The sequence below is a fragment of the Larimichthys crocea genome, chromosome XXI, assembly GCF_000972845.2.
Source record: "Larimichthys crocea isolate SSNF chromosome XXI, L_crocea_2.0, whole genome shotgun sequence".
In the NCBI taxonomy this organism is placed as follows: domain Eukaryota; kingdom Metazoa; phylum Chordata; class Actinopteri; family Sciaenidae; genus Larimichthys; species Larimichthys crocea.
Window position 1 is genome coordinate 8,694,607 of NC_040031.1, and position 26,399 is coordinate 8,721,005.

The 26,399-nt window shown below is 44.4% G+C and overlaps 1 protein-coding gene across 1 annotated transcript; it reads left to right on the forward strand.

Moving 5' to 3' along the window:
* The first annotated feature begins 3,482 nt into the window (after positions 1-3,482).
* Positions 3,483-26,399, forward strand: spire2 (spire-type actin nucleation factor 2). The gene is made up of 15 exons (XM_019258194.2): positions 3,483-3,920; positions 12,866-12,909; positions 13,678-14,058; positions 15,116-15,196; positions 15,328-15,492; positions 16,026-16,112; positions 16,879-16,996; positions 17,734-17,900; positions 18,903-19,128; positions 20,582-20,709; positions 20,917-21,054; positions 21,160-21,227; positions 21,898-21,925; positions 22,450-22,547; positions 25,144-26,399. Exons 1-15 carry the CDS (start codon positions 3,611-3,613, stop codon positions 25,544-25,546), a joined length of 2,442 nt encoding a protein of 813 aa, XP_019113739.2. The 5' UTR covers positions 3,483-3,610; the 3' UTR covers positions 25,547-26,399.

Consider the following 26,399-nt stretch of genomic DNA (forward strand, 5'->3'; position numbering starts at 1 on the left):
CTTTAGGCTCTTTTCATTCTGTTGGATATATACATATAAACTTGACTGTAAGACACTCTGCTTGTACATCTTTTATGTTTTGGCTCCATCTGTTGGCTGGGTTGAGTAAAAAGCCAACAAACCAGTAATCACTGGGGAATGACCCTGAACCAAAAAAGAGGTTTTATGTAGTAACTACAAAATGAATCTTTGGTTTTATGTTATATTAAAATAAGCTCTCTCTCTTACTGTGGTATTTTCTATACTTGAACCTAATACTTCTTGTACATATAATCCCATATACTATGTTGGATAGATGTACAGTAAGTAACTGAGAGTAATATATTCTTATAAACATCTAAAAATACAAACTACTCCTGATACGAGCAGAATACTCACACATAAGCGATTGTGGAATATTACCACATAAGTAGTACGGTACTCAAGTATAATTTCCTCCATCAACGTCCTCTTTGGTCTCTTCTCCTCTGCCATTTTGTTCATAGAGGCTGCTGAGCCTGGTTACATTATCCTCTCACCCAGCTCCGGTTCTGGCATAACACCGGCTCCACTCCCCATCAGCATTCCCTGTAAACCTTCGTCATCTTCTTCCCGGTGGTCCAAACCCCTGTTGGTACAAACACTAACACTCCACCTGGTGCTCTGAACTCACAGTCCGGGGCAGCCCGGCTAACAAACTGAGCTAACAGCAGCTACAGCTGTCAGCAGGTTACTTCACTGTCCATCAGGAAACTCTGTAAATCACAGAGAGTTGAGGCGGAGCAGCCGGAGGACATCAGAGGGAAAACCAGAAAACATTTCCTCCATAAAATATGATCCAGTTTCACCAGAATCAGTGAAATAGTTGGTGCTGTGTGACTTAGTGCCGTAAAGCGTTACGTACTTTATGGTAGAAAAATTACACAATGGGGATCTATACACATGCATCTGCATGTTGGACTTGTTAATTAATGTTGCCATTTAGTGTGCTGACTGGTGTGTCTGCAGGTGGAGTTAGAGTTTTGCTGCAGAGGAAAAATGCTGCAACACCAAAAGAAGCCAAAGTAAAACAGGAAACTAGGCGTTTTGCCTTCAAAATAAAAGATTTCAGCGATCTAACAGCACCCACCTGTCAATCAAAGCGTCCACGCTCTTAATCCTGCATAACTTTAAGCCTTAATATAATGTGAACAGGTGAGTTTTATATAAATTCACCCTCAGTACAGTTGTCATGAACGGGGAAATTAGCTACAGAGACCAAAACTGTTTTTTGTACCAGGCTGTAAACATGTTTATTTCTGCTGTGAAGTTGGACATTTGAACATGGGGACTTATGGAGACTGACTTCTGGAGCCAGCCTCAAGTGGACGACAGGAGTAACTGCAGTTTGTGCCACTTCTGCATTCTAAGATTTATTTTCTGGCCTTTGATTGTAGGGTTGTTAAATTACATGTAAATTCAAAGTACAAAGTTGTCATAGGTGTATTCTAAAGGTATACGACAACCATCTAAATATGGCACCTTTAATTATTGAACCTTTGCACCATGTTGGTTTATGAATAACCACTTCAGTTTAATGTGCTCAGATGTTCTGATTTATTGAGATATATTTATCTGTTATGAACAGTTAGTTTAAATGTTTCCATGAACTTCTCTCCTCCTCCTCTCTTGTTACAAGCCGGTGGTCAATAATGCGACAGCCGGAGGACGGTTTCTGCCTCGCCAGCCTGTTGATTGACATTTTCCCGCAGATCCAATCGTCTCTCTCATTTGCTGATATGGCAACACGCAAAGTCAAGTCAGCCCAAATTAACCAGACCACGACGGGAAGCGAGGTGGCTTTTACTTTCAAAATAAAAGTACAAAACCAGATTTTTTTTTTCTTATATAAAGAATATTTGCCTTGGTGTTTGGGTGCATCACAAATATTACGTGAAAATTATTAAGTTCAGTTCAATTGTATTTATATTGTGACCGATAACATAAGTTATCTCACTTTCTATTTTTATTTTTTATTTTTTCGACTTTTTATTTAAACATTTAAATCATTTTACATAATAACATTTCCCGACATAGGACCTCAAATATTAAGTGACAGCTAATATTAATTAAACCACAAAAACTCAAAATAAGAATTAAGTAATAAGAATTAAAATTAAAAAGAAATTTGTAAAATAAGTAAATAAATAAAATATGAAAATAAATAAGTAAATACATTTGAAACACATTTAAAAAAAATAATTAAAGAATAAGATAAATACATTAATTAAACAGGCAGAGGAGCAGATATCCATAGATGGTGGCTAAGCAATATTATCTATTCCTTTAACTTAACACTGGCCCAAAACTATTCACATATAAAAAGATGAAAACGTAGGTGTTAAAATATTTTGTCTTTAATTTCCAGTCAGGTTTTTCCCACATTTGGGAATAAATTCCCTTATGACAACCCTCTTCATATGTCCATCCATGTAGTATCTTCAGTTTTAACATTCACTTCTCATTTTTCCTTATTGTGGTCTATTAAGGAAGATATAAAAGAATTACTCCAAGATATAAATACATGTTTTGTGCAAAGAATGTGCAAAGTATTTACCAACAGTCTGCAAAAGTTAGAATATTTAAATTATTATTGCAGTTATTATTTATATCATAGTCACTTTTGTAATATTATTTACATTATGGTCACTACTCTTGCAATAATATTATTATTTGTATCATGGTCACTTTCTTTGCAATATTTCTTACACTATGGTCACTTTACATTACAATACTCTTTTTATATATCATGCCACTTTCATCCTCAGCACTTGTCTGTTTGAAGGTTGATTGTTTTTCATGTTTATTGTGCAGGTTATAGATATTTCTGTCTGTTTATTGTGTTTGTTTGTTTATTTGCCTTTTTTTTCTTTTTTCTAATTCTGTAGTGTATGCTACACTTTCCTCTGCTGCTGTAACAAGTACATTTCCCTGTGGTGGGATGAATAAAGTATATCTAATCTAATCTAATGTAATCATTTTTTTAGATTTAAAGAGACAAAATATTGCAGTTTGGACGTGTTAGCATGTATACAATAGACATAAAAAATGATGTGCACAATGTTTTAATGTTTTACGTTATGGGTGTATGCTCCCTTTAGCATATTTAGTATTTATTTTGATTTTAGCATATGTTTAATTTTATTTATTTTAGTACATTTTAATGTCTCAGGTATTTTTATTCTTATTTATTCTAGTTATTTTAACACTCACTAGTCACTTTAATGCTAGGATTTTATTGCACCGACTAGAAGCACTTTCAATCTCGTTGTACCTGTGACAATGACAATAAAGATCTATTCTCTAAAAAAGACTCAATAGATGCTTCATGTGCAGATAAAACAGTAATTTGGTTATCAGTGAGTTTGTGTTTTACTTTGTTAAAATGTTGGTTGACGGTGCTTTTATTTTTGAAACCTCGTACCGGAGATGCTGCGTTCACGGCGGCTCGTTGACGGCGCTGTGGTAACGAGGTGCAGCTGAGCTCCGGTGAGGTGGGTTAGACGTCAAGAGCAGGACAGGAGACACCGCGGACAGCATCAATGGCCTCGGTGCCCACCGACTGAACGATGGGCTCCACGGCATCACAGCCATGGCCAGATCCACCAACAGAACCGCCGAGGACGGGGAGTCACGGGTAACCGCCCCCACGGACCGCGGAGAGTCGCGGGACTTGGCCGAGCCCCGGGAACTGTCTCTGGAGGAGGTGCTGAAGTCCTACGAGCAGCCCATCAACGAGGAGCAGGCATGGGCGGTGTGCTACCAGTGCTGCAGCGGGCTGAGGGTGCCCCGCCCGCCGCCACCGGCTGGGAGAGTTGTCAGCCGGGTGAAGGACCCGGCCTCCATCCTGCTGCACCGGGACGGAACCGTGTCCTTACAGGAGCAGGAGCGCCGACACAACGGTAAGAAAAAAAAAAAAAACGACCGTTGGTGAACTTCCCGCTTCTTTTGTAACGGACACGAAACTCAACTGAGGAAACAGCGAATTCAAACTTTGTGTCCGCGCTGTGTAAAGCTCAAAGCGTTTAGAGTCTAACAAAATATGAGTTTTTAAACATTGGAAACCGCTTTTTAATTCGGCTTATTTTTTTCTCCAAGAATCCGCCTCCTTTTATAATAAAATCGGGACTTTCTTTGAACCGGCCCGCCTGATTCCAGTTGTGCCCATCACGCTCAACCGCTCGGCGGGAGGCGGCAACTCGACACAACCGGACGCCATAAACGTCAAGAAATTGACCAAACTACAACAGTCTGACTGACAGCATTAGAGCCGAATTAAAGAGTGTTTACTGGTGATGCATAAAAACACATTAAATCATGTTTAGTGGAGTGGGAACCGTGAGTTAGACACGAGCTATCTTAAATTAGCTGAATTTCAAACGGACTTTGGTACATGGAGACAAACGGACGCTATCCTGTCCCGTTTCCAACAACACAACACTCCAGCCTGGTCGACCTTCAACTACATTATGTGATACTTCGGTATCACCGTGAGCTGCACACAAACTAACACTATATTTTGATGAAGCCAAGTCTGTATATTTCTGTCGCACTCCCTTTGCCAACCAGGATGACTTGTGTTATACCGGTGAATGATTAATTATTCATACAGCACAGCTTCCACCCTACAAGCATCCCCTTGCTGCTTCTTTTTTGGAGACTTCAAAGGGGTGGATGGGATCCCCAGAGGATTTTTTATGCAGTCCTCTCTGGTTGTTTTCCCCTCCTCATTGGATATCCTGTTGCCTGTGAAGTATTTATGTCCTCAATGCGGACTGGGCCCAGACAAACCTGTTCCAGAAGTCAGGCCAAACTTACAAGACCCGCTTTGAGACATTAGAGAGCCACTTTACAATCTAATAAACCACGTCTGAATGTGTCTTTTCACCTCTTATTCCTACAGTCTTGGGCAATAACAGTCGGTTACTTCCAGAAATGTATGTTTTATTCAAGTACTGCAGCTTGTAGCTCATTGCACCGAAGATCGCCCAAAGGTCTTAAGTCATACTCTTCGCTACTTTTGCTGAACATTTGCCCTGAAGCAAACGCATAGCCAGCCAGCATATCTAAACGTCCTTGTCTTTACTGCTCGCCTAAGGGCAGAGAAGGTTGAATAAATATTAGTAATAAATAATAGTCCTCATGAGGGACAAGGGGCTCATTCGTCCATCCATTTTCTTCCACTTATCTGGGGTTGCAGTGGCAGCAGGTTTAACAGGGGAATCCAGACGTCCTTGGGGGATCCCGAAGCATCCCCTAGCTAGATGGGCTATGTAGTCCCTCCACCAAGTTCTGGGTCTTCCCCAGGGGTCTCCTCCCAGTTGGACGTCCACCTCCAAAGGAAGGTGCCCAGGAAGCACCTTAATCAGATGTCCGAGCCACCTCAGCTGGCTCCTTTTTGACATGCCGCCCGAGCTCCTCACCCTATCTCTGAAGGCTAAGCCCGGCCACCCAGCGTTGGAAGCTCATTTCGGATTGTATCTGTGATGTTGTTCTTTCGGTCACTACCCAAAGCTCTTGACTACATAGGTGAGGGTTGGGTCAAAGATGGACTGGAAAATCGAGAGCTTTGCCTTCAGGCTCAGCTCCATCTGAACGACAACGTTTTGATACAGAGTCCACACCAACCCGCCGGTCAACCCATCATTCGTCAACAAGACCCAGTATCTCTGGTCTTGAACTCCTTCGCCTGGGGCATCAACTCGCTTCCAACCCGAAGGGGTGCATTCCACCGTTTTTCCATCACTAACTAACTAATTTCAGATATTGTAGATATTGATTGCAGTTTCAAAGTATACAGACACTGAAACACCAATTTTGACCTCATGGGGTCTTTAAGAAACATGCACTGCACTGAGAAAAACAGGATTTATCAGTCCAGTGTTGCCTCTCGTAACGGTTGTTTGAACACGCCTTTTGTGACGACGTCTCGCCTAGTAACAGCTGAGTAACACTTGTTAAAGAATCTAACAGGAAAAGTTTCCAGTTTGTTTCCAGTTCCTAGGCAACAGGACGGCATCCACAGTGTCTTAAAAACCACTGATACTCAAGGACCCATATGTGACACTTCATGTCCACAAGATATATTTGTGGTTTTTGGAACCAAAAAAAGACGCCTCCTATTGCTTCTCTTGAGCTTGACCAATAACACAGAGTTGTTTATTTCATATTAAGGAGCCTCTCTTCTGATTGGCTGACTGCTCTGATTGTAGCCTGCGCTCCAAGAAAACCTGGTTCTTGATAAGAGCTCTGGAGAACATTTTTTATCTTAAAGAACCATTTTTTTTGGAGAACTGAATACAATGGTGCTTTGAAGAACCTTAATGGTTCTTTGGACTACTGTTTACTGGTTCTTTAAGTCCCCCTTTGCTTTGCATTGTGACCTGGTTTATTTCTGCTGTGAAGCTGGGACATTTGAACATGGGGACTTATGGAGACTGACTCACGTCTGGAACCAGCCTCAAGTGGACGTTTTAAAGGAACTGCTTCACTTTTTAGCTTTTAAATGGAAATATCACTTTCTACAATAGAGGACATTTAAATAAAGATTCGGATTTACTCCTATGGGCAAACATCCCATAAGAGTTTCATTGATTTTAATACTTTAATACAGGATTTTAATAATATTTCCCTCTTATCAATCAGACTATAGTGACTTTAAAGTGATCCTCATTTGCTGAGGACCCATCATGGACCACTAAATAGCACTAAAGCTCTGGAGAGCTCCGTTTGTCATCCAACAGTTGGAGTGATCATTAGTTTCTGGGCTCTCACAGAGGAGACGTTTAAGCCCTCATTAACAAGAGTTGTTTATCCTTGCAGACTGTGTTGGTTTACGCTCGGCTGATCCAGAAGTAAACACAATCCAAATATAAACAGTGGCGTGAATCCCTTAACCAGCACGAAGGGAGTCTATTATAGCGAGTCTGTCTGCATTATTCATGCAGCTCGTCAGCTGGACGACCGTTTTTATTCTTTCAGTGGATGAATTCATCCCAAAGCAACAAAAAGAGGAGAAAGTTATTGATGCTACACTGACCTGTGATCAGCTGAACGGTGTCTCTGTCATTCGTACGTCTGTTCTCATTAATTTTGGGCTCCGGGTCGGGAGAAGTACGTAACGCTTTACGGCACTAAGTCACACAGCAGCAACTATTTCACTGATTCTGGTGAAACCGGATCATATTTTATGGAGGAAATGTTTTCTGGTTTTCCCTCTGATGTCCTCCGGCTGCTCCGCCTCAACTCTCTGTGATTTACAGAGTTTATGATGGACAGTGAAGTAAACTGCTGACAGCTGTAGCTGCTGTTAGCTCATGTTCGCTCAAGTTGTTGTAGCCAGACTGTGAGCTCAGAGCACCGGGGGGAGTGTTAGTGTTTGTACCACAGGACCACTGAGAAGAGGAGCGAAGCCAGTGTCGTGCCAGAACAGGAGTTGGACAATGTAATGGGGCAGCAGCTCTCTCATAATGGCAGAGGAGAAGAGAGCAAAGAGGACGCTGACGGAGGAAGCTAAAGTAAATGTGGGACTGACTTTTAGTGGTTGGTGAGAGCTTGGTGAAATAAAAAGCTGAAAGACAGACGCCGAGCTGGGCTGACTGCTGCTGGACTAGTCAGTGATATTCGCTGGTTGTTGGTGACCTTGTTGATGTTTGGCTGTGAGTGGGCAGTGGGGTTGCTTTATCCAGAGCTGCAGAGCAATGTGTATTAAGATGGTTTTGTATTGGAAAAAGTATCAATATGTTTACATCTCAGTATCTCAAACGTTGCACTTTGGATCATGGAACAGTTTTTACGAGGGATGATGTTATTTCCATTAGACTCACTTAGTCATAAATCTATGAATGAGGCTGCAGGTACGGTGCCATTAAAGCGATCCTGACTGAGCCTATGAGGAGCAGTACGAGTCACTTTGTACAGGCTGGGATTGTGTTTCCATTCGGGCGCCTTTAGTCTGCAGCACCGAGCACTGGAACCAGCCTGACATTGAACGTCTGAATGTCGAGACAGATTTCTAGTCCTCTGCAGCATTAAACCTTTTCAAACAGACCTCAGCCTAGTTAAGACCAATGTGTTGTCATCTCTGACAGAAAGAATCTCTCTCTTATTGTTTTTTATTGTTGGATGGGTAAATATTTACTTTTTAAAATGTCTGAATGATCCTGAAATTAATCTTTTGAGAAACTTGGGTCTTCTAGAACAAAGCATCTTCTCAGGCCATTTCTCAAAGTTTATATTATTTGACAAAAATGTTTTAAATTATATCATCCAAATAATTAATCTGTTGGAACTTTAAGCTGCACCGTTTGGGAAATTCAGATATTTTGAAAATACCAGTTTGGCTGATAGTTGATGTTTTTTATATATATGTTATGTATTCGTCCTTTAGTGCCAGACAACAAAAGAAATGAATAAAAATCCAGAGATAAGCGTCTCTGCTGTTGAAGCTCAGTTTATTTCTCTTCTCGTCCAAAGATATCAGAGCCGAAAAGCCGCTCGCTGCCCGTGAAGCACAAACTGCAGCAATCACAGTATTTATTCATATTTAACATTAATTTACATGTTAGATTTTTTCAGGAGATGTTGAAGTAATATCCTTAGTGATGAGTCAGGGAACTACTTGTTGTATAATTATTAATTATCAACATATGTGCACAGTGATAATCTGTTTTATTTAGGTGGGCAAGGTGAGCTGGTCAAAGTAGTTTGAGTAAAACACTAAAATAAAAAATACACACTACGAGGTTTGTGTCTCAGTTTAAAAATCTGGTATTGTGACATCAGTTGGTACCATGGGGCTCCTGATTTGTCATCTATAATAAACTTGAGATATCTTCCTCAAGAAGATTCAGAAAGTAACTCCTCAGTTTTAAATGTTTCCTCACAGTTTGTTTTCAGGCTGCAGGGTGAAGTTAACAGTGATTCACTGAGTCAAAGTCCAGAAACATTTCGCTCCGGTCAGATAAAAACACACCCGAATCTCGACAAGATCAAAGACATAAAACTGTTTTTATCTCGGTGACGCTGTTGAAAGACGAGATTTTACTCCTCAGACAATCTAGTTATTTATTTATATTTAAAAGAAATCAAACCTCCAAACAAATCTACGTTAAAGGTTTTGTCGTATTAAATGTGCCTTCCAGTGTTTTGTGCATCTCTGTCCAGAATTGTCTCGTGATTGGCGTCCTGGTTTCCACACAGTCTTCTGTAAAATGTGATTTCTGCTTCGGGGGAATCAGAAATCTAATTAAACGCTTCCCATCCGAATTCATCTCCTGCACGTGTTGAGTCGGTGCAGCTCCGTTAAAGTCGTCGCTCCTCCTTTTGAAATCCTGAAATTAGCTTCGTTTTCTCATTTATTTGTGATATGCTCTGCAGAGTGGACGGTGTGGATGTAATATCTCTGTCAGCACCGGGTCATCCGTCTCTACTGGGTCATTTTTCATCACTTGGTCAGAATAATGACAGAATTGTAGATACCTATAATAAAGATCTTCCAGATTCTAATTTCGAAGTTTGGAAATATTTTAACTACTGAAAACATGACTTTGTGTCAGTGTTGGTCCAGATACTGCAGGACAAAAACATGAGTTGAAACTGTATCCATGGGTTTTTTTTTTTGTGGCTCTCTCTTGCCTCTTCATTAGCGATAATTCAAGATGTTTCCAGCTGCCGTGTTAATCTTCATTTCACAGATTCATCTGTGGCCTAATTTGAGCTGAGCAGAAGCCGTCCGTCCTTCTGGGAGTCGTAAAGTTTCAAACCTAACTCTGTTTCCTCCGAATGAACCTGGAGATAATTACTCCTCGAGAGATGACACCACGGAGCGAAGCTTTGATGCACAGCAGTCAGTTCATGTAACTCCATGTCTGAATGCTTCCCTGATTTATTGTTGCTCTGCTGCAATAAATTCACTCATAACGATTAGAAAAACGTGCAAAGGTCGTCTCTGACTTGTCATGTAGGTGAAGGTGCTACATGTAGAGATAAAGGTGAATCCAGGTGACAGCTGAAAATGAAAGTTCTCTGTGTTATTTGTCTTTTATTTCCTTCCATCTCTTTTATTCATTTAATAACGAGCTCGGCTCTTCTTTCTTTGAAATTTGGTCTCTCAGACATTATTACCATGGCAACAGATGGCAAAGTCCATGTCGTGTTCGTGTTGTGTGGTGGTTTAACGTGGTGGTGCTGTCAAGACGTGACATGAAGACGACTGACACAACATGATGAAATATTAGATCAGAGGACCAGAACTCAAACAGAAAGTTTCTTTTTAAACCTCCTGACGCTTCAAGTAAAAGTACAATCTCTCATAATAATCGAAGACATGCATCCATGTAGTCCAGACCTGAGGTAAAAACAGACTCAGCTCAGTGGTCAAGACAAAGTATCATTGAATTAAATTAGATATTAAAGCAACACAGAAAAATCAGTATTTGTTGTGATTAGACAGCTGTACTCGAGTATTTGTTCTGATAACATGATCGAAAACTAGTGGGTCCACAGTCAAACATCAAGCAAGGTCAACAACACAAGACACAGCAGCCAGCTAAGCTCTATGGATTGCGGTCACATTGCCCGATTGGGGCTCCTGTTCTGGCACGACACCGGCTAAACATTCCCTGTAAACCTCTTCTTCTTCCCGGTGGTCCAAAATTCCATAAGTAGTACTGTACTTAAGTATAATTTCTTCAGTCAACGTCCTCTTTGGTCTCTTCTCCTCTGCCATTTTGTTCATAGAGGCTGCTGAGCCTCTCACCCAGCTCCGGTTCTAGCACGACACCAGCTCCGCTCCCCATCAGCATTCCCTGTACACCTCCTCTTCTTCTTCCCGGTGATCCAAAACTCCTGGTTGGTACTAACAGCAGCTACAGTTGGCAGCTGTTTACTGTTAGTTTATGACAGAAAAGTTCGATAATGAGACCTTATGGATAAAACGAATAGTTGCTGAGATGTATTTCGGAAAAACAGCCCAGAAAATGTCTGTTTATTGTTTTGAATGTTTATGTCGCTTGTAATTAGAAAAAGGAGAATAACTGTGATGTCTCGTCAGCCTGAACACACTCTCCCTGTCCTCACGTCTAACTGGGTTGTTTTCAGCTCAAGGCCTTTTGTTGTTGATTCATTCCTCCTCCTTTGTGTTTGCTGCCCCACAACTGTGGGAACCTGTCGGAGGTTTCACCGGCTGCACTATGCGACCCGAGCCGTGCATTATGCGAACCCGTCCGACAGGTTTGCAGGGGGTTCATGTTATCTCGCTTCCCCCCCATGGGGAAGAGGGCATCATAATGGAAGAGTTTCTTCGCCCTCCTTCAGTGTCAGTTTGCTGCCTTTTGTTGACGCTCGGTGTCCGTCCGAGCTTCACGTCCTCTCAGCACTTTGTTTTTGGCGGGGCGAGGGGGGGATGCTGTGATCGTCCAGCCTGCCTCCATCATCACGTCCACACCTACGCTCCCTCCTTTCTCATCTTTTTTTTCTGCTGACCTCTCTCTTGTTTTATCTCTCACTCTTTCATCTCTCTCTCTCTTTCTCTCTCTCTCTTCATCTGCTTCTCTTGTCCGTCCATTCTCCGGTTTCTCTGCAGAGAGAGCTGCTGATCGAGGAGTTTCAGGCCTCTCGGGTGTCATTACTGACATCCGAGCTGGGGAAAGAGCTTTTTTACTCTCAGGCTCACACATGGACACGCCAAAACCCGGCTGTTGCACAATAATGCATGGTCAAGTGATGAGTGTGATGGAGTAACACATTTGATTAGTATTATGATTGAAATCAGTCTTACTTTGTTTTTTTATTAGATTGGAAACAATCCAGATTTACTCCTGTCCTCGTTTTCTCTTCTTACCTTCCTTTGTCAGCGTCCTCTTCACTCTCTTCTCCTCTGCCATCATGTCCATAGAGGCTGCTGAGCCTGGTTACATTGCCCAAATCTCTTGGGTGGACTACGTAAGCTAATTCTTCCACACTCTTGGGGCGGATCTGGCTGTAAATTGTCAGTCATCTTGCTGTTTGCGGGTTAGTTTCTCGGCTGGCATTGTGAGGCAGCAGACATCAGCTAACGGCAGCTACAGCTGGCAGCAGTTGCTTAGTTAGGGCTCCTGTTCTGGCACGACACCAGCTAAACATTCCCTGTAAACCTCCTCTTCTTCTTCCTGGTGGTCCAAAACTCCTGTGGTACAAACATTAACACTCCCTCGATGCTCTGAGCTCACAGTCTGGGCAGCCCGGCTAACAAACTGAGCTAACAGCAGCTACAGTTGGCAGCAGTTTACTTCACTGTCCATCAGGAAACTCTGTAAATCACAGAGAGTTGAGCCGGAGGACATCAGAGGGAAAAATAGAAATCATTTGGTTTTCTTACTCGAACAAATATTTTCCATTTTGTCTGTCTGGATGTGTGATATACGGACAGTCTGTCTTTCCATCTCATGAACCTCTTTGATGCTCTCAGCTCAATTATCTGCCGTCGGCGGGTCGATCTGTAACCGTTCACGAGTTGACTGTCAGTCTGTATTTTCAGGACAGATCTGTCGTTTCTTATTATTCCTTCTCACAGATCACCCAAATAAAGTGACACGAACGTCAAAGGGATCTGTCTCGTCGACGTTAGACATGTTTTCATTTCGGGACGGATCAAAAAACAAAATTGTTCCAGCAGATTTCACAAACAGAGAGCGAGGAAAAACTTTAACTCCATCATGTTATTGTACATATTGTTTTATATTTTCCTCATTCTCTTTGAGAAACATTTCAATGAAGTAAAAGTACAAAATCACCAAGAATTAATATTTTAAGTGACGTTCAGCAGGTCTCAGGTCTTAACTCTGTTTCTCCTCCTTCGTCTCTTCAGATGACGCAGATGAACCTCCTCTTCCTCCGGCTACCGAGCGTCAGGTGAGAAAGAAAAGAGACACAAATCACAAACTGTGACAAGAAAAATTTATTTTACTAAAGCTATTAACTACTAAAGTCATTTTACTTGGCACAAAAGGTTTTCCAGATAACTTAAACTATATTTTGCTCATGAGTGAACTCTTAGCTAACATGGAACAAAGTCCAGGTTCATGACAGATAGAGCTGTGAGTCGTCTGCATAGCAGTGATACGAGAAGCCATGTGAGAGGATTATTGAACCCAGAGAGGTGATGTGAATAGTGAAGAGAAGGGGCCCCAGCATCGAGCCCTGGGGCACCCCTGTGGCGAGGTGCTAAGATGTGAACAACTGTCCAAGCCAGGTTACGTAACGGCACCTTTCAATCAAAGCGTCTGCTGCTAATCTAATGATGCTTAATGCTTAATGTGGAGGGTGAGAGTCAGCTGATTAGAAGCAATGACAGTATAAAGACGTAGTCTCCGTAACGGCACCCACAGGTTTCTGAAGAGCCGTTTTGAAGCTTCATCTTGAAATCCTGCCTCCGCCACCTCCCGGCAAATCTAAGCCTAATTAGACGGCAGACAATCAGTGTGCAGAACAACAGAAAGTTACCCTGGAGCTCGTTCAAAGAGAACTCCAGAAATTAATTAATTATTTAGTTAATATTCAGCAGCAATTTCAGAATGAAATAAAAAGGCTTTCATTTGAGACGAGGCTTGTAAAGTTTGGGTTCATTCTAAGCTCTGAAAAGTTAATTTGTTTACGATTGCCTCCTCCTCGTCCCTCCAGCTGGTCCAGTCACTCGGCGTGGCCATCTACCGAGCTCTGGACTGGGGCCTGGACGACAGCGAGGAGCGCGAGCTCAGCCCACAGCTGGAGCGCCTCATCGAACGCATGGCGGGAGGCGACCAGGGCGGCGTGGGCGACTGCTCCACCGGGAACGGCACAACAGACGAGGGCTACAGCGGCCAGGAAGAGGAGGAGGAGGAGGAGGAGCAGGACGGAGTGGTAAAGCCCGTGTGCACGTTCCGTCAGGTGATGGCGCTGTGCGCGTCTCGGCTGTCCAACACGGGCCTGGCTCCGGAGCACTACCAGGCCGTCTGCAGGGCTCTGTTTGTGGAGACTCTGGAGCTGCAGACGTTCCTCATCAAGATCCGAGATGCTAAAGAGGTACGTGACTTCATGAAGTCACCCTTTTTAAAGTCAAACATCTGTTACTGCAGCTGAGAGTGTGCAGATAATAAATACAGCATGACCTGCTTTTCATTTATTTCAGTGGACTCATTGCTTCTGCTCCTCGCCGTGTGTTCTCCCGCTGAATCTGAAATGTCTGTGCCCGACTCCATTTATATTCCTGTTTACATGCTCCAAAGCAGAGGCTGATAAATGAGAAGATACCGCCTTCACAGTTTCTTTCCAGAGCTCAACCTCAACTCTCGACTCCCGTTTGTGTCACTGCGACAGTTTAACCTCTTTGAACTGTGCACACGCAGAACGTAGAACAGAGAAAAACTCCAGTACAGATTAAAATGTTTGAACTCGACTTGAATGCTGCACAGGAATTCGATTATATTTTCAGTTATCATTCAAGTTAAGCTGAAACTTGCGAGTCGACAACTTTACTAACAGCCAAACATCAACAAGGTCACCAACAGCAGACACAGCAGTCAGCCCAGCTCGGCGTCTGTCTTTCAGCCTTTTATTTCACCAAGCTCTCACCAACCACTGAAAGTCAGTCCCAGATTTGCTCTCTGCTGAGCCCGGTTGCATTACCCGCCCGCCCAGCTCCGGTTCTTGCACGACACCGGCTCCACTCCCAGTCAGCAGTCCCCAGCACCCTGTTGCCTTGTTTACATATTGTCTGATAATTTTTCTGCTCGTGGTCGTCACCTCTCAGACCGTGAAAGATTCTCACTGAATAACAACGCCTCAAGCAGCTCGAGGCGGCAGGAAGTCAGACATAGATCCTGTCAACTTTCAAAATAAAACACCCCGTGCAAACTGCTAACAACAGACAAGAAATTACTTAAATTGCTAACTACGGTGCCACGTTGTAGCATATTTACATATTTAGAAGCAAATAAACTCGAAAAAATGTCCAAATCTGAGCAAGTTAACAAAGTCTGGCAGCTTCTGAAACGCTCCTGCTGGAGTTTGACGTCTGACCAAAACCTGACATGTCAACACTGCAGCGTTTGAAGTGTGTCTCTGCGTTTCTGTTGCACAGATGCTGAAGAAGATCACCACAGAAGAAGCCGCGGAGGACCGATCTACAGCTGAGCTGGACGCTCTGAAACACAGAGACTGGGTGAGACGACGAGACGAAGCGAGGCCGCAGTGTTGCCGGGGGGAGGACAATACGACAGTGTGCTTGCCTGAAGAAGGCAGTTGTTGTCGCGTTGACGCATGCAGATGTTATTGTTGTTGTTTCCATCCCAGGCACGTCTGTGGGTGCAGCTGATGAAGGAGCTGAGGCAGGGAGTGAAGCTGAAGAAGGTGCAGGAGCAGCCGTTCAACCCGCTGCCCACCGAGTTCAGCCTCACGCCCTTCGAGATGCTGATGCAGGACATACGAGCTCGCAAGTTCCAGCTCCGCAAAGTCATGGTGAGAGACGAGAATTTAAAAATCAAACCGAGCTTTTGATGCTGTGGTGTTACTTCACTGTCCAGCAGAAAACTCTGTAAATCACAGAGAGCCACGTACCACGTATCACTACCCTAAAAGCTGTGGTGTAAGCTTTATGTTTTCTTCATGACTTTGTTGAATTGGGCCATCAGGAGTCAAACTGACCTACATACGGTTCAGGCTTTGTTACAGGAGGAAACATGTGGCGGTCACCTTCAGGCTTTCTCCACGGGCAGATACATAATTCAGTCTCTGAGAACACAAATATTAATGACGGCTCCTCTCAGCCTTCTGTTGGAGAAAATCATCATCCAGCTCTAGGGAGCATTTTAGCCTCTTTCAGCTCTTTGTTTCGGGCCTGTTTTGGTTCAGTCTCAGCTCTTATCAACCCTGTGTCCGGGTAAAGCTCTGATAAAGCTGCTGTGTCCTCTGATATCAGCTGGTTTACAGCGTGTTGCCTGACTGATTTACAGACGCGGTGCTACAGTCAGTGTTTCTTGTCTTACCCACAGGTGGGCGGAGATATTCCCACCAGAGTGAAGAGGAACGCCCATGAACTGATCCTGGATTTCATCAGATCGAGACCTCCACTTAAACCAGTGAGTGTGTTTGTACATGATGAAGTGTTTTTTACAGCACGGCCGGCAAACCAAAGTGTGTATCATGCAGAAGAGAACAGCTGTTTGGAACAAATAAAACCAGGCTACAGGCTATGTTATGTATAATGAACATATGTTCACTGCATCAAACCTGAGCATTCGTGGCTCCCTACTAAAAACTGCAGTTCCTCTAACGTCCACTTGAGGCTGGCTCCAGAAGTGAGTCAGTCTTCATAAGTCCCCATGTTCAAAACTTCACAGCAGAAATAAACATGTTTACAGCCTGGTACAAAAAACAGTTTTGGTCTCTGTAGCTAATTTCCCCGTTCATGACAACTGTACTGAGGGTGAATTTATATACAACTCACCTGTTCACATTATATTAAGGCTTAAAGTTATGCAGGGTTAAGAGCGTGGACGATTTGAGTGACGTCATTTGGTTTGCCTCAGGGGAAATTAGCTACAGAGACCAAAACTGTTTTTTGTACCAGGCTGTAAACATGTTTATTTCTGCTGTGAAGTTGGACATTTGAACATGGGGACTTATGGAGACTGACTCACTTCTGGAACCAGCCTCAAGTGGACGTTTGAAGAACTGCAGTTTCTGGTTTCACTTCCTAACCGCGGAGGTTGCCGCTTGGTTAAGTCACAGTTACAGGTCCATGTTTTATACCGTCTGTGTCCAGACACTTTAGTGTCCATTTTTCTTGACTTAAATAATCATCTCATTTATATGGATGTGTTTTTAATTGTTTGTCCTCGTCAGGTGTCCGAGCGCAGCCTCCCTCCTCCTCCACCACAGCAGCAGTCCCTCCATGACCGCGTCCTGGCTGAGATCAAGCAGGAGAGGAAGCTCCGTCCCGTTGACCCGCCCGACACCAGACGTAAGGGGACGATGATTCAAAACCTCTGACCACCAATTCAACTATTAAACACAGAAATCATCACCAGACAAACAGTAAAACATCTGCTACCTGTGTGTGTGTGTGTGACGTTTAGTTTGACTCTTGCTGTGCTGAAGGTGAACGGATCATTCTGCTTCAGGCCTGACGCTGTGGTCTGTACACGGTGTACTGCAGCCTGTACGGGTCACACCACACTTATGTAGTTTGTAAGCTGTGCTGTTTTGTTTTTTTTCCATTTAGAGCTGCAGTACATGCAGAGGTCGTGTCACGTTTCATAATTATTGACCAGATTTTTTACAGATGGAGGTCGTTCAGTGTGAAAGCTAATTACGTCTGTCCTCTGTCCTCCAGTATCTGGACCTGGAAATTCCAAACCCAGTCCTGTTTGTGTCTCTTTTAGCTCTATTTTTGGTCTACACCAACTCCTGAGGAAAATATCTGTCTCTCCAGCTGCTAAATACTCGACTATGTTCATTAATTAGTCGCTAACTTTGTCTCTTTTGGCTCTTTCGGTGAGACTGAACCAAAACAATGAGCTGAAAGACACTAAAACAAACTGGGCGGAGCTTATTTCACGTCATTTGACCCATTGTTAACGTAAAAATTAGTGTGATTAGTGTTGTTTTACAGTGTATGCATCAGTTATTAAAGCTGAAATTAAAATGTTAAACTCTCTGTTGTGATCTCGATGTTTCTGTTTTTCTCTCTCCCCTCAGCGTTCGGCTCTCTGCCCTGCCTCGCTCAGACTTGTCCTTGTAACGTCAAATCCACTTCATGCATTGATCTGTCGGTGTCGGAGCTCGGGCCTCGGCCGTCGTCACGCCCTCGAATCCTGCTCAAGGCTCCGACTCTGGCCGAGATGGAGGAGATGAACATATTCGAGGTGAGGCCCGGACAGGACGACAACACTGAGACTTTGTTTCCAAGCTTAAGTGGGTTAAGATGCCTCTGTGCATTTGCAGGATGGCACAGAGGGGATGAGTTCTCTTGTTTTGTTTTTGTTTTCTGCACGTTAACCGTTAAAATCCGTCTCACCCTTTTAAAAAAAATATCCTCGCTGGCCCAAAGGGGGAGCTCGCTGCAGGTCAAACTAACTTCTGCTTCGTCCAGGGACGCGCTTGTTTACCGTTTCCTTTTCGGCGCCTTCTTGTTTTGTTTTCTTCGCCTCAGTTTCACTTTAATTTTCTTAATTTTTATGTAAGCCAATTTTAGAAAAGGTGGCCTGGGTACAGCTCTTCTTCTTCTGTAATTACCTTGAAGCAAATATTTTATGGAAATCGTATAAAAACATAGTTTCTCTCTCTGTCTCTCTCAGGAGTTTACGCCTCAAATCAAACCTCTTATTTCTTTGAGGGTTGGCAAAACAGCTACAAACAAATTGTTCAAAGGATCCTGCAAGAAACCAGCTGTTATTAAACTTAAACTAGGAAGTTAGAAAGAAATAGAAGAGCCAACGGGGGCGGGTGGAGTTTTACTGAATGTCCGTGCAGGTCCGTACATCAGAGAAAATAAATCTTTGGACACCTCCAGACGATTTACAGCCACATTACTCAGCGCCATGATCACGGAGGAGCGCCGCGACACCGTGGGTTCATCTTCACACGTGTCAGTCAGTGTTGACGTGATCTGAGCTGGATGTCATGAGCGAGCAGTCGCTGTTTGAAGAGACATCACGTAGAAATTTGTAAAGATTTGTTGTCCTCTGCCATTACGTCCACGTTAGCCTAGACATGAAGTCCGTTAAAATCAACAAACGACTGGCACCCAGCTCCGGTTCTGGCATGACACCTGTAAACCTGGTGCTCTGAACCTGCAGCTAACAAACTGAGCTAACAGCAGCTACCTCCAACCCCTCCTAATGCTGACGCTCTTCCTCTCCTCGCAGGAGGAGGACTCCCCAGACAACAGCGATCTGAGGAGGGCAGAGAGTTCCCCCACGCCCCTGAAAAGAGACCGCTCCTTCTCAGAGCACGACCTGGCGTTTCTCCGCGGCGAGATGCTTCCCTCGCTCTCCGAGTCGGCCCAGCTCGGCGGCGGCGGCGTCAGGCTGAGGGGCGAGAGGCCTCGGGCCAGGACGCTGACCGGCAGCAGACCGCCTCCTAATCACAGAGGTCAGTATGTAAATGGTTAGAGTGCTCTACAAGTACAACATGTTCATCAGGTTGCTGCTCATCATCACATCCAAGATGTGAAGAAGCTCGAGTGCTGTCGAAGCGAGAAACGAGTTCATCTTCAGGATAATGTTATTTAAATGAGATTCTCACTCGGCTCCTCGTTGTTGCGAGTTTACGAGGACCCGCATGGAGGTTTTTCAGCTTTCAAAGGGCGGTCATGATAGAAACTCCGCCTCAGTGATCGATCCATGATACGTTAGCTTGTCCAGCTCCGGTTCTGGCACCACACCGGCTCTGGACTGAAAACCCCCTCTTCTTCTTCCTGGTGGTCCGAAACGCCTGTCTAGAAACACTAACACTCCCTCGGTGCTCTGAGCTCACAGTCTGAGCTAACAGCAGCTACAGTTTACTTCACTGTCCATCATAAACTCTGTAAATCAGAGAGAGTTGAGGCGGAGCAGCCGGAGGACATCAGAGGGAAAACCAGAAAATATGATCCAGTTTCACCAGAATCAGTGAAATAGTTGGTGTGTGTGTGTGTGTTTTCGTGTGACTGCTGAAGATAATTGATGGTTTCAGATGAGTCACACTCGGCTGCAGTTTTAAATCTCTGCCCACAGAGGGAGACACAGTGTCGGTTACACCACAGCAGCTCCAACCTCACACGACCAGTCAGAAGCTGAATAAAGTCCTCTCAGCTCTCTCTGCCGCGCCTCACACTAATCAAATATAAAAATGTGCTGATGAAGTCTGAGTGTGCTTTGAGCTGATGTCCGTGGTTCCTGCATTAGCAGCCAGCCAGAGGTAATCGTTTGAATCCACTCTCAGCCTCAGCTGCACGTCACAACGCCACACAAAGCCTGGGAGGAGGTTTCACGGTGCGGTACGCGACTCTGCCAACAGGGGGCTCTCCAGCTTTAACTGTGAGCGGCCTCGTAAAGCCTGTAAGCCTCGGCTGTCATCAGCAGCTGATCCAAATTATATGTACTGATGATGTTTACCGGCCTCTCTCAGCCTGTTTGCTTTCCATTAGAGCCAAATTGACACCTTCCATTTGCAGGATCCAAGAGGCCGCCGGTGTGTGTGTGGTCCCCTCCACCCTCCTCCACCTCCACCCTCCTCTCATGGTGGCTTAACTGAGCCCTCCTCTTTTTAGCGCAGACCTCTCGCTGTGATCTAAGTTACAGATGCAGCAGCACGGGGCTGAATCACTCCGCTGAAATCGGATGAATAATACATGACTGCGTTCGAGATCTGAGATGGAGCTGAATGAAAGAGGCCGATGTGTAATTCATGGAGTTGTTGGACGGTGATTTGTGGCCTTCTCTCTCTCATTCACTCTCTCCGACGCTGTCCTCATTTGATTCGTATTAAGTTCCGCCTCCACCTCCTCTCTGATAAACTCTCATTATTTCCTCTCGTCTCTTTTCACTTCTCATCCGCCCTCCAGCTTCCTTACCAGTTCACGGCTGGGTGCCGCCCTCCCCGGCCCGCCTTTCTCTGAGTTCGGTCGACGAGACCACGGAGGTATTCGAAACGCCGTCTGGCTCCAGAGCCGGAGACGAGCACCAGTGGATGGTGAGTTTCATGTTCACCCCATCAGAGTCTTTAAAGACCAGTTTTTTGAAAACAAGTGGGAAAAATCTGCCTGTTTAAACTAGTCACATCATTTCAACCTGTTTCTGATGTAAATAAACCCACAAGGTCACTGTTCTGGAGCTTTCAGTCATATAACATGGTATATGGAGGGACTTGTTTCAGATATTTACTGTTCGGTCTGTTCAGGAGGAGTTCAGTCACCCCGTGGAGAGTCTCGCCTTGACGGTGGACGAGGTGATCAACGTGCGGCGAGTTCTGGTCAAAGCAGAGATGGAGAAGTTTCTCCAGAGCAAAGAGCTCTACAACAACCTGAAGAAAGGAAAGGTAAGAGAGACGGGACTCCCCTCGTCGCTGTTTATCGCTGTGTTTACTGTAAATGCACTGTAACCATGTGTGTGTGTGTGTGTGTGTGTGTGTGTGTGTTCTCAGGTGTGTTGCTGCTGCAGAGTGAAGTTCCCGCTCTTTTCATGGCCGTCTACCTGCTTGCTGTGTAAAAGGTAGCAGAGTGAACTTTTCTTTCACTTCACACATTTATCTCTAAATACTTTATTTATTTAAAGAGACATCACATAAGTTTTTGTGATCTGTCGCCCCCTGATGATTAAAAACCGAAACATCAACCAGGTCAACAACAGCAGCCAGCCCAGCTCGGCCCAGTCTAAGGCAACGTTCAGACAGGGAAACAATCAGGAAATTTTATTTCTCTGATTAATGACAGCTTTATCGAGGCCGGCGCTCGCGCTCCCTCTCTCTCTAATCATCAGACAAAAATCTAATTAAACTTCTTCGTGTCATCATATTTTGCGGAGTAAAATTGCGAGTCGGACTCAGATTTAGAAGCTGGGTACATGAAATAAACAAAGTCAGAACACACACACACAGGTAGATGATCAGAGTTTAGATAGTCTCGGCTTCAGAGACATTTCAGGCTGTCTGTGGAGGTTTGACCCGAAAAGCTGCTGGTGACGTTTTTTGCAGCAACGCCCATCAACAGCGTTGGCTACCTGGGAACACCTCGGGTTCCCGAGGTGTTCCCAGGTAGCCAACGCTGTTGATGCGCAGAAGGACGTCTGCAGCTACACCTGCTGCCACCACAACCAAACCCGGATTAACGCTGATAAGACTGATGCTTTAATTAACGTAATTAATGTTTTGTTTCTCTCACAGATCCGTCTGTAACTCCTGCAGCGCAAAGGTAAACTTTAAAACTTCTGCTCTGAGTTTAGTGATCGTGGCTTTTTCTTTTTTTATTTCAGTCTGCTTTCTTTCTTTCTTTCTTTATTTATTTATTTATTTATTTGTTCATAAAACTTTATCACAAAGCTGATTTTAAATGTGGCTGTTTATTTCTGTTGACGTCACTTCTTCTTGTTCGTTCTTTTGGTTCTGATCCGTGGCCTCAGCCCCGGCCTGTGTTGGATGTTTGCTCATGAGCTCTGTAGGTTTGACGTTCAAGGCTAAGATGATTGTTGTGCTGTGTTTTTGTTTGTTTTTTTGCACTGTGAAACACTCGGCCTCATGCAGCTGCTTTAAGATCCCGACAAACTAAAAAATGAGGAACTTTGCTTCCTGCACGAGGCCGATCGTCGTGGTTTGTCTCGTTTCTGTTTGTTTGTGTGACAGCTGATGTTTGGTGGTGTGGAGTGTTGCAGACAAAAGTCCTCTGCTTCCTCTCACAGTTCAGTCTTCTTCTTCTTTTTCTTTTTCTTCGTGCTGCAGATGAAGATTCCCTCGAAGAAGATGGCTCATATTCCTGTGTACACTGTCGGCTTCCACAGCACTCCAAAGAGCCACGGACACAAAAGCAACGTCTATAAGTGAGTCTGTTTGTTTATGAAGCTTCAACAGGACAAACTGAGAGGAGATATTTAAAGATAACTCCGTGCCTCTCTGCTAAAAACTCCTTAAGTGTCCACTTGAGGCTGGCTCCAGAAGTGAGTCAGTCTCCATAAGTCCCCATGTTCAAAACTTCACAGCAGAAATAAACATGTTTACAGCCTGGTACAAAAAACAGTTTTGGTCTCTGTAGCTAATTTCCCCGTTCATGACAACTGTACTGAGGGTGAATTTATATACTACTCACCTGTTCACATTATATTAAGGCTTAAAGTTATGCAGGATTAAGAGCGTGGACGCTTTGATTGACAGGTAGGAGGCGTTACAGATGGTTTGTTCGAGCAACCAGACGTCAATCAACCCGCCTCAGATCTTTGCTGGGACACGGAGGAAGCAGGGCTACAAACAGCAGACTCTTTAACACCTTAAGACTTCTATATATTCCTGATTAATGAGTCACTTCTGATCCACCGTGTGTACGAGCTGCTGTGACAGGTCAATTTCCTCGCTGTGGGATCATCAAAGTCCGTCTTATTTTAATAATCCAAAAGATAAACAGACGTGTTTCACGGTAAACCAGACGAGGAAATATTAAGCTGCTGTTTGTCTTTAATATAACACGACATGACAGACGAGGTCAAAGCAGTTTTGGTCTCTGTAGCTAATTTCCCCGTTCATGACAACTGTACTGAGGGTGAATTTATATACAACCGGGTTGATTCTGGGGAAGCTGGACTTGATTGTAGATCCGTCAAAACAATAATGATGATTGGGTTCACGTTTTGGACCAGGTGGTTTGAAAGAGGAGTAAAAGTAGAGAAACCTCAGACACTTAAACTTTTGTTCGTCTAAGGTTCATCGTTTACACCAGACCTCAGGTGACCTCAGGTGACCTCAGTGACTGTCATTCACACTGGAGCTCAGGTGACTTTAAATGACCGCCATTCTGTCGACTTTAACAACTCTGACTACAGTCATCACAGCGACGAACACAAACAAACCAAGCGAAGCTATGGCCGGGTCTTACGGTTCTGTCCGTCAGAACTGAAGAAGCTTCTTGGGTGAGAGGTGACACGTCTTCATGGATCTACTAACAAGTCCAGAATCACCTGTTCTTGAAGAAAGATGAGCTGGACGACTGAGAACCTTCACAGAAATCTTTGGACTTGTTTAGTTATGAACCGAATTAGTGAGTTAAAATCTCGACCTGATGGTGGCGGTGAATGAAAAGTCGGTTTGTTCTGAGGGGAACACAAATATCATGTCGATCCAGTCACTGGTTCCACTAGAACCAATAACACGGCTAAAAATCCAGCTAACCTGTACGCTGTGTTTATATTTTCAGATTGCAGCCCCCACGTCTCACCGGCTGGGCTCCGTCCCTTCATGTTTTCTCATCAGCTGCTGCCCACATGAAAACAATTTGACTGATTTGCCTCGTTGTTGTGAGTCTTCTCCAGACGTCCAGACGTTTTGGACGGACTCCCAGCAAACACTCTGTCCCTCCGCGGCCCTCTCAGCCAATCACGACGCTCCTTCAGGCCAAGGACAAACGCACACCTCGGGTTAAGAACACAGGTTAAATCTATTTAAGTCTGACCCGCCCTCACACCGCCGCTGATTGCTAACCTCCTCCAACCTAAGCAGATCCAGCCTCTTACCTCGACCAATCACGGGTCACCTGCTCAATCCAATCAGCAGCGTCTACACCACCACCTCCACCCTCCATCTTTTTGTTATATAATCAGTGCAGCACCTCCTCTAAGCAGCCATTATGTAATAATTAACCAGCTGTCATTAATATCCTTCACTCAGCGTGAAGACAGACACAGAGGCACGGCGCTGATCTGCAGAAATCTGTTTTATAACAGCAAATGTTATTTTTTAATCAGCAAAGATTAACTAAATCTTTTCATTAGAGACCGTGGCCTCGCCTGTCATGTCGTGTTATATTAAAGACAAACAGCAGCTTAATATTTCCTCGTCTGGTTTACCGTGAAACACGTCTGTTTATCTTTTGGATTATTAAAATAAGACGGACTTTGATGATCCCACAGCGAGGAAATTGACCTGTCACAGCAGCTCGTACACAAGGTGGATCAGAAGTGACTCATTAATCAGGAATATATAGAAGTCTTAAGGTGTTAAAGAGTCTGCTGTTTGTAGCCCTGCTTCCTCCGTGTCCCAGCAAAGATCTGAGGCGGACCGATTGACGCCTGGTTGCTCGATAAAGCCATCTGTAACGCCTCCCACCTGTCAATCAAAGCGTCCACGCTCTTAATCCTGCATAACTTTAAGCCTTAATATAATGTGAACAGGTGAGTTGTATATAAATTCACCCTCAGTACAGTTGTCATGAACGGGGAAATTAGCTACAGAGACCAAAACAGTTTTTTGTACCAGGCTGTAAACATGTTTATTTCTGCTGTGAAGTTTTGAACATGGGGACTTATGGAGACTGACTCACTTCTGGAGCCAGCCTCAGGTGGACGACAAGAGGAACTGCAGTTTTCGTTCATGCTCTTGTGTCCTCCTATGTTATAAACTATCAAACCTTTCCTCTTCGTCTCTTTGCAGATCTCTGCGCAGTTTGACCCGTCGCTCGGTGGAGGAGGAGTTCCCCCACCTGTACGCTCACGGCTGCACGCTGCGTGACATCTGCGCCGAATGCACCAAATTCATCGCCGACGTCATTTCCTCCAGCCGCCGGAGCCTCGACATCCTCAACAACACTCCCAAGAGGGAGGCCAAAGCTGCTGCTGCCGCCGCCACCGCTGCTGCTCAGAGACCGCAACTGCAACGTCAGTCCCACCTCGAGACTCAAACCGACCCTCAGGGTCACCCTCCACCTCACCCACAGTCACAGCGTCACCCCCAGCTGCCTCCACAGCCCCACGTTCAACAGCAGCGACTTCAGGCGCCGTTATCGTCTCGTTCGCCGCAGCTTCATGCCAAGACTATCGCCAATGTGAACCAATGAGAGGAGTGACTGCCTCCACACACCTTCATGAAAAAGGTTTAAGGGTTGCTCTGGAGTATTGAATGCGTTATTTAACGGTTATGCTACGATATATAAAGCTACAAAGATTTTCTGGAGCTGTTTAGAACCCTTTTAGTATGAATCTAGTGACTCTAAACCACCTCCACCTCCACCTCCACCCATCTTCAGCTTCAGCTCCCCAACGCACACACACAAGCACACAGTGCTGTTGTAGTTCATAGGAAGATGTCCGCCTTATCTACAGCACCATGACTTCACTCCACAGCTGCTGGACGACGAGCGTACGGGCGGAGAGAAGACGGGGAAAGTCCACACTCTGAGAGAGAGTGTGTGGGTGGAGGTGGAGGTGGGTGGTGGTTGTTGTTGTTTGAGGAGGATAAAGCTATGCAGCGTAGAGTCGACATGTAACCATTTAGCACTGTAGCTCTCTGTGGTTGCCTTGTTTTTGTTCTGAATGTAGACGCACAGAAAGAGAAAAGCTTGTACACAGCGTTTATTTTTATTTTTAATCATCAAAAAAGAAAAAAGGAAAAAAAAAAAGGGATTTGCGTGTAACGAGGCCTCTTTTTGCATCATTTCGAGCTTGTGACGTTCCATCCCGGATGAGGAACGATAAGCGGCGACACTGTGAATGTAAACAGGGTGAAGCTGCAAGACTGCACCTTTTAAACCGACGCAGCATGACGACGACGACGTGAAAACGATGAGCAGATGAAAACTCCTCCGCCTCGCTCACTCACTCCACCCTCGGACGCTTGCGATCTGCTCTGGTTTTGTAAAACACACTAAGTAAACCTCAACTGCAATAAAAAAAATCTAATGATAAACACGA

What these genes read in the sequence shown, in the direction of transcription:
- spire2 (XM_019258194.2), top strand. Translation starts at nt 3,611, where the DNA reads ATGGCCAGATCCACCAACAGAACCGCCGAGGACGGGGAGTCACGGGTA. An exon ending in GCAGGAGCGCCGACACAACG is followed by an intron (nt 3,921 to 12,865) that starts GTAAGAAAAAAA and finishes TCGTCTCTTCAG; the next exon opens with ATGACGCAGATGAACCTCCT. An exon ending in AGGAGATGAACATATTCGAG is followed by an intron (nt 17,901 to 18,902) that starts GTGAGGCCCGGA and finishes CTCTCCTCGCAG; the next exon opens with GAGGAGGACTCCCCAGACAA.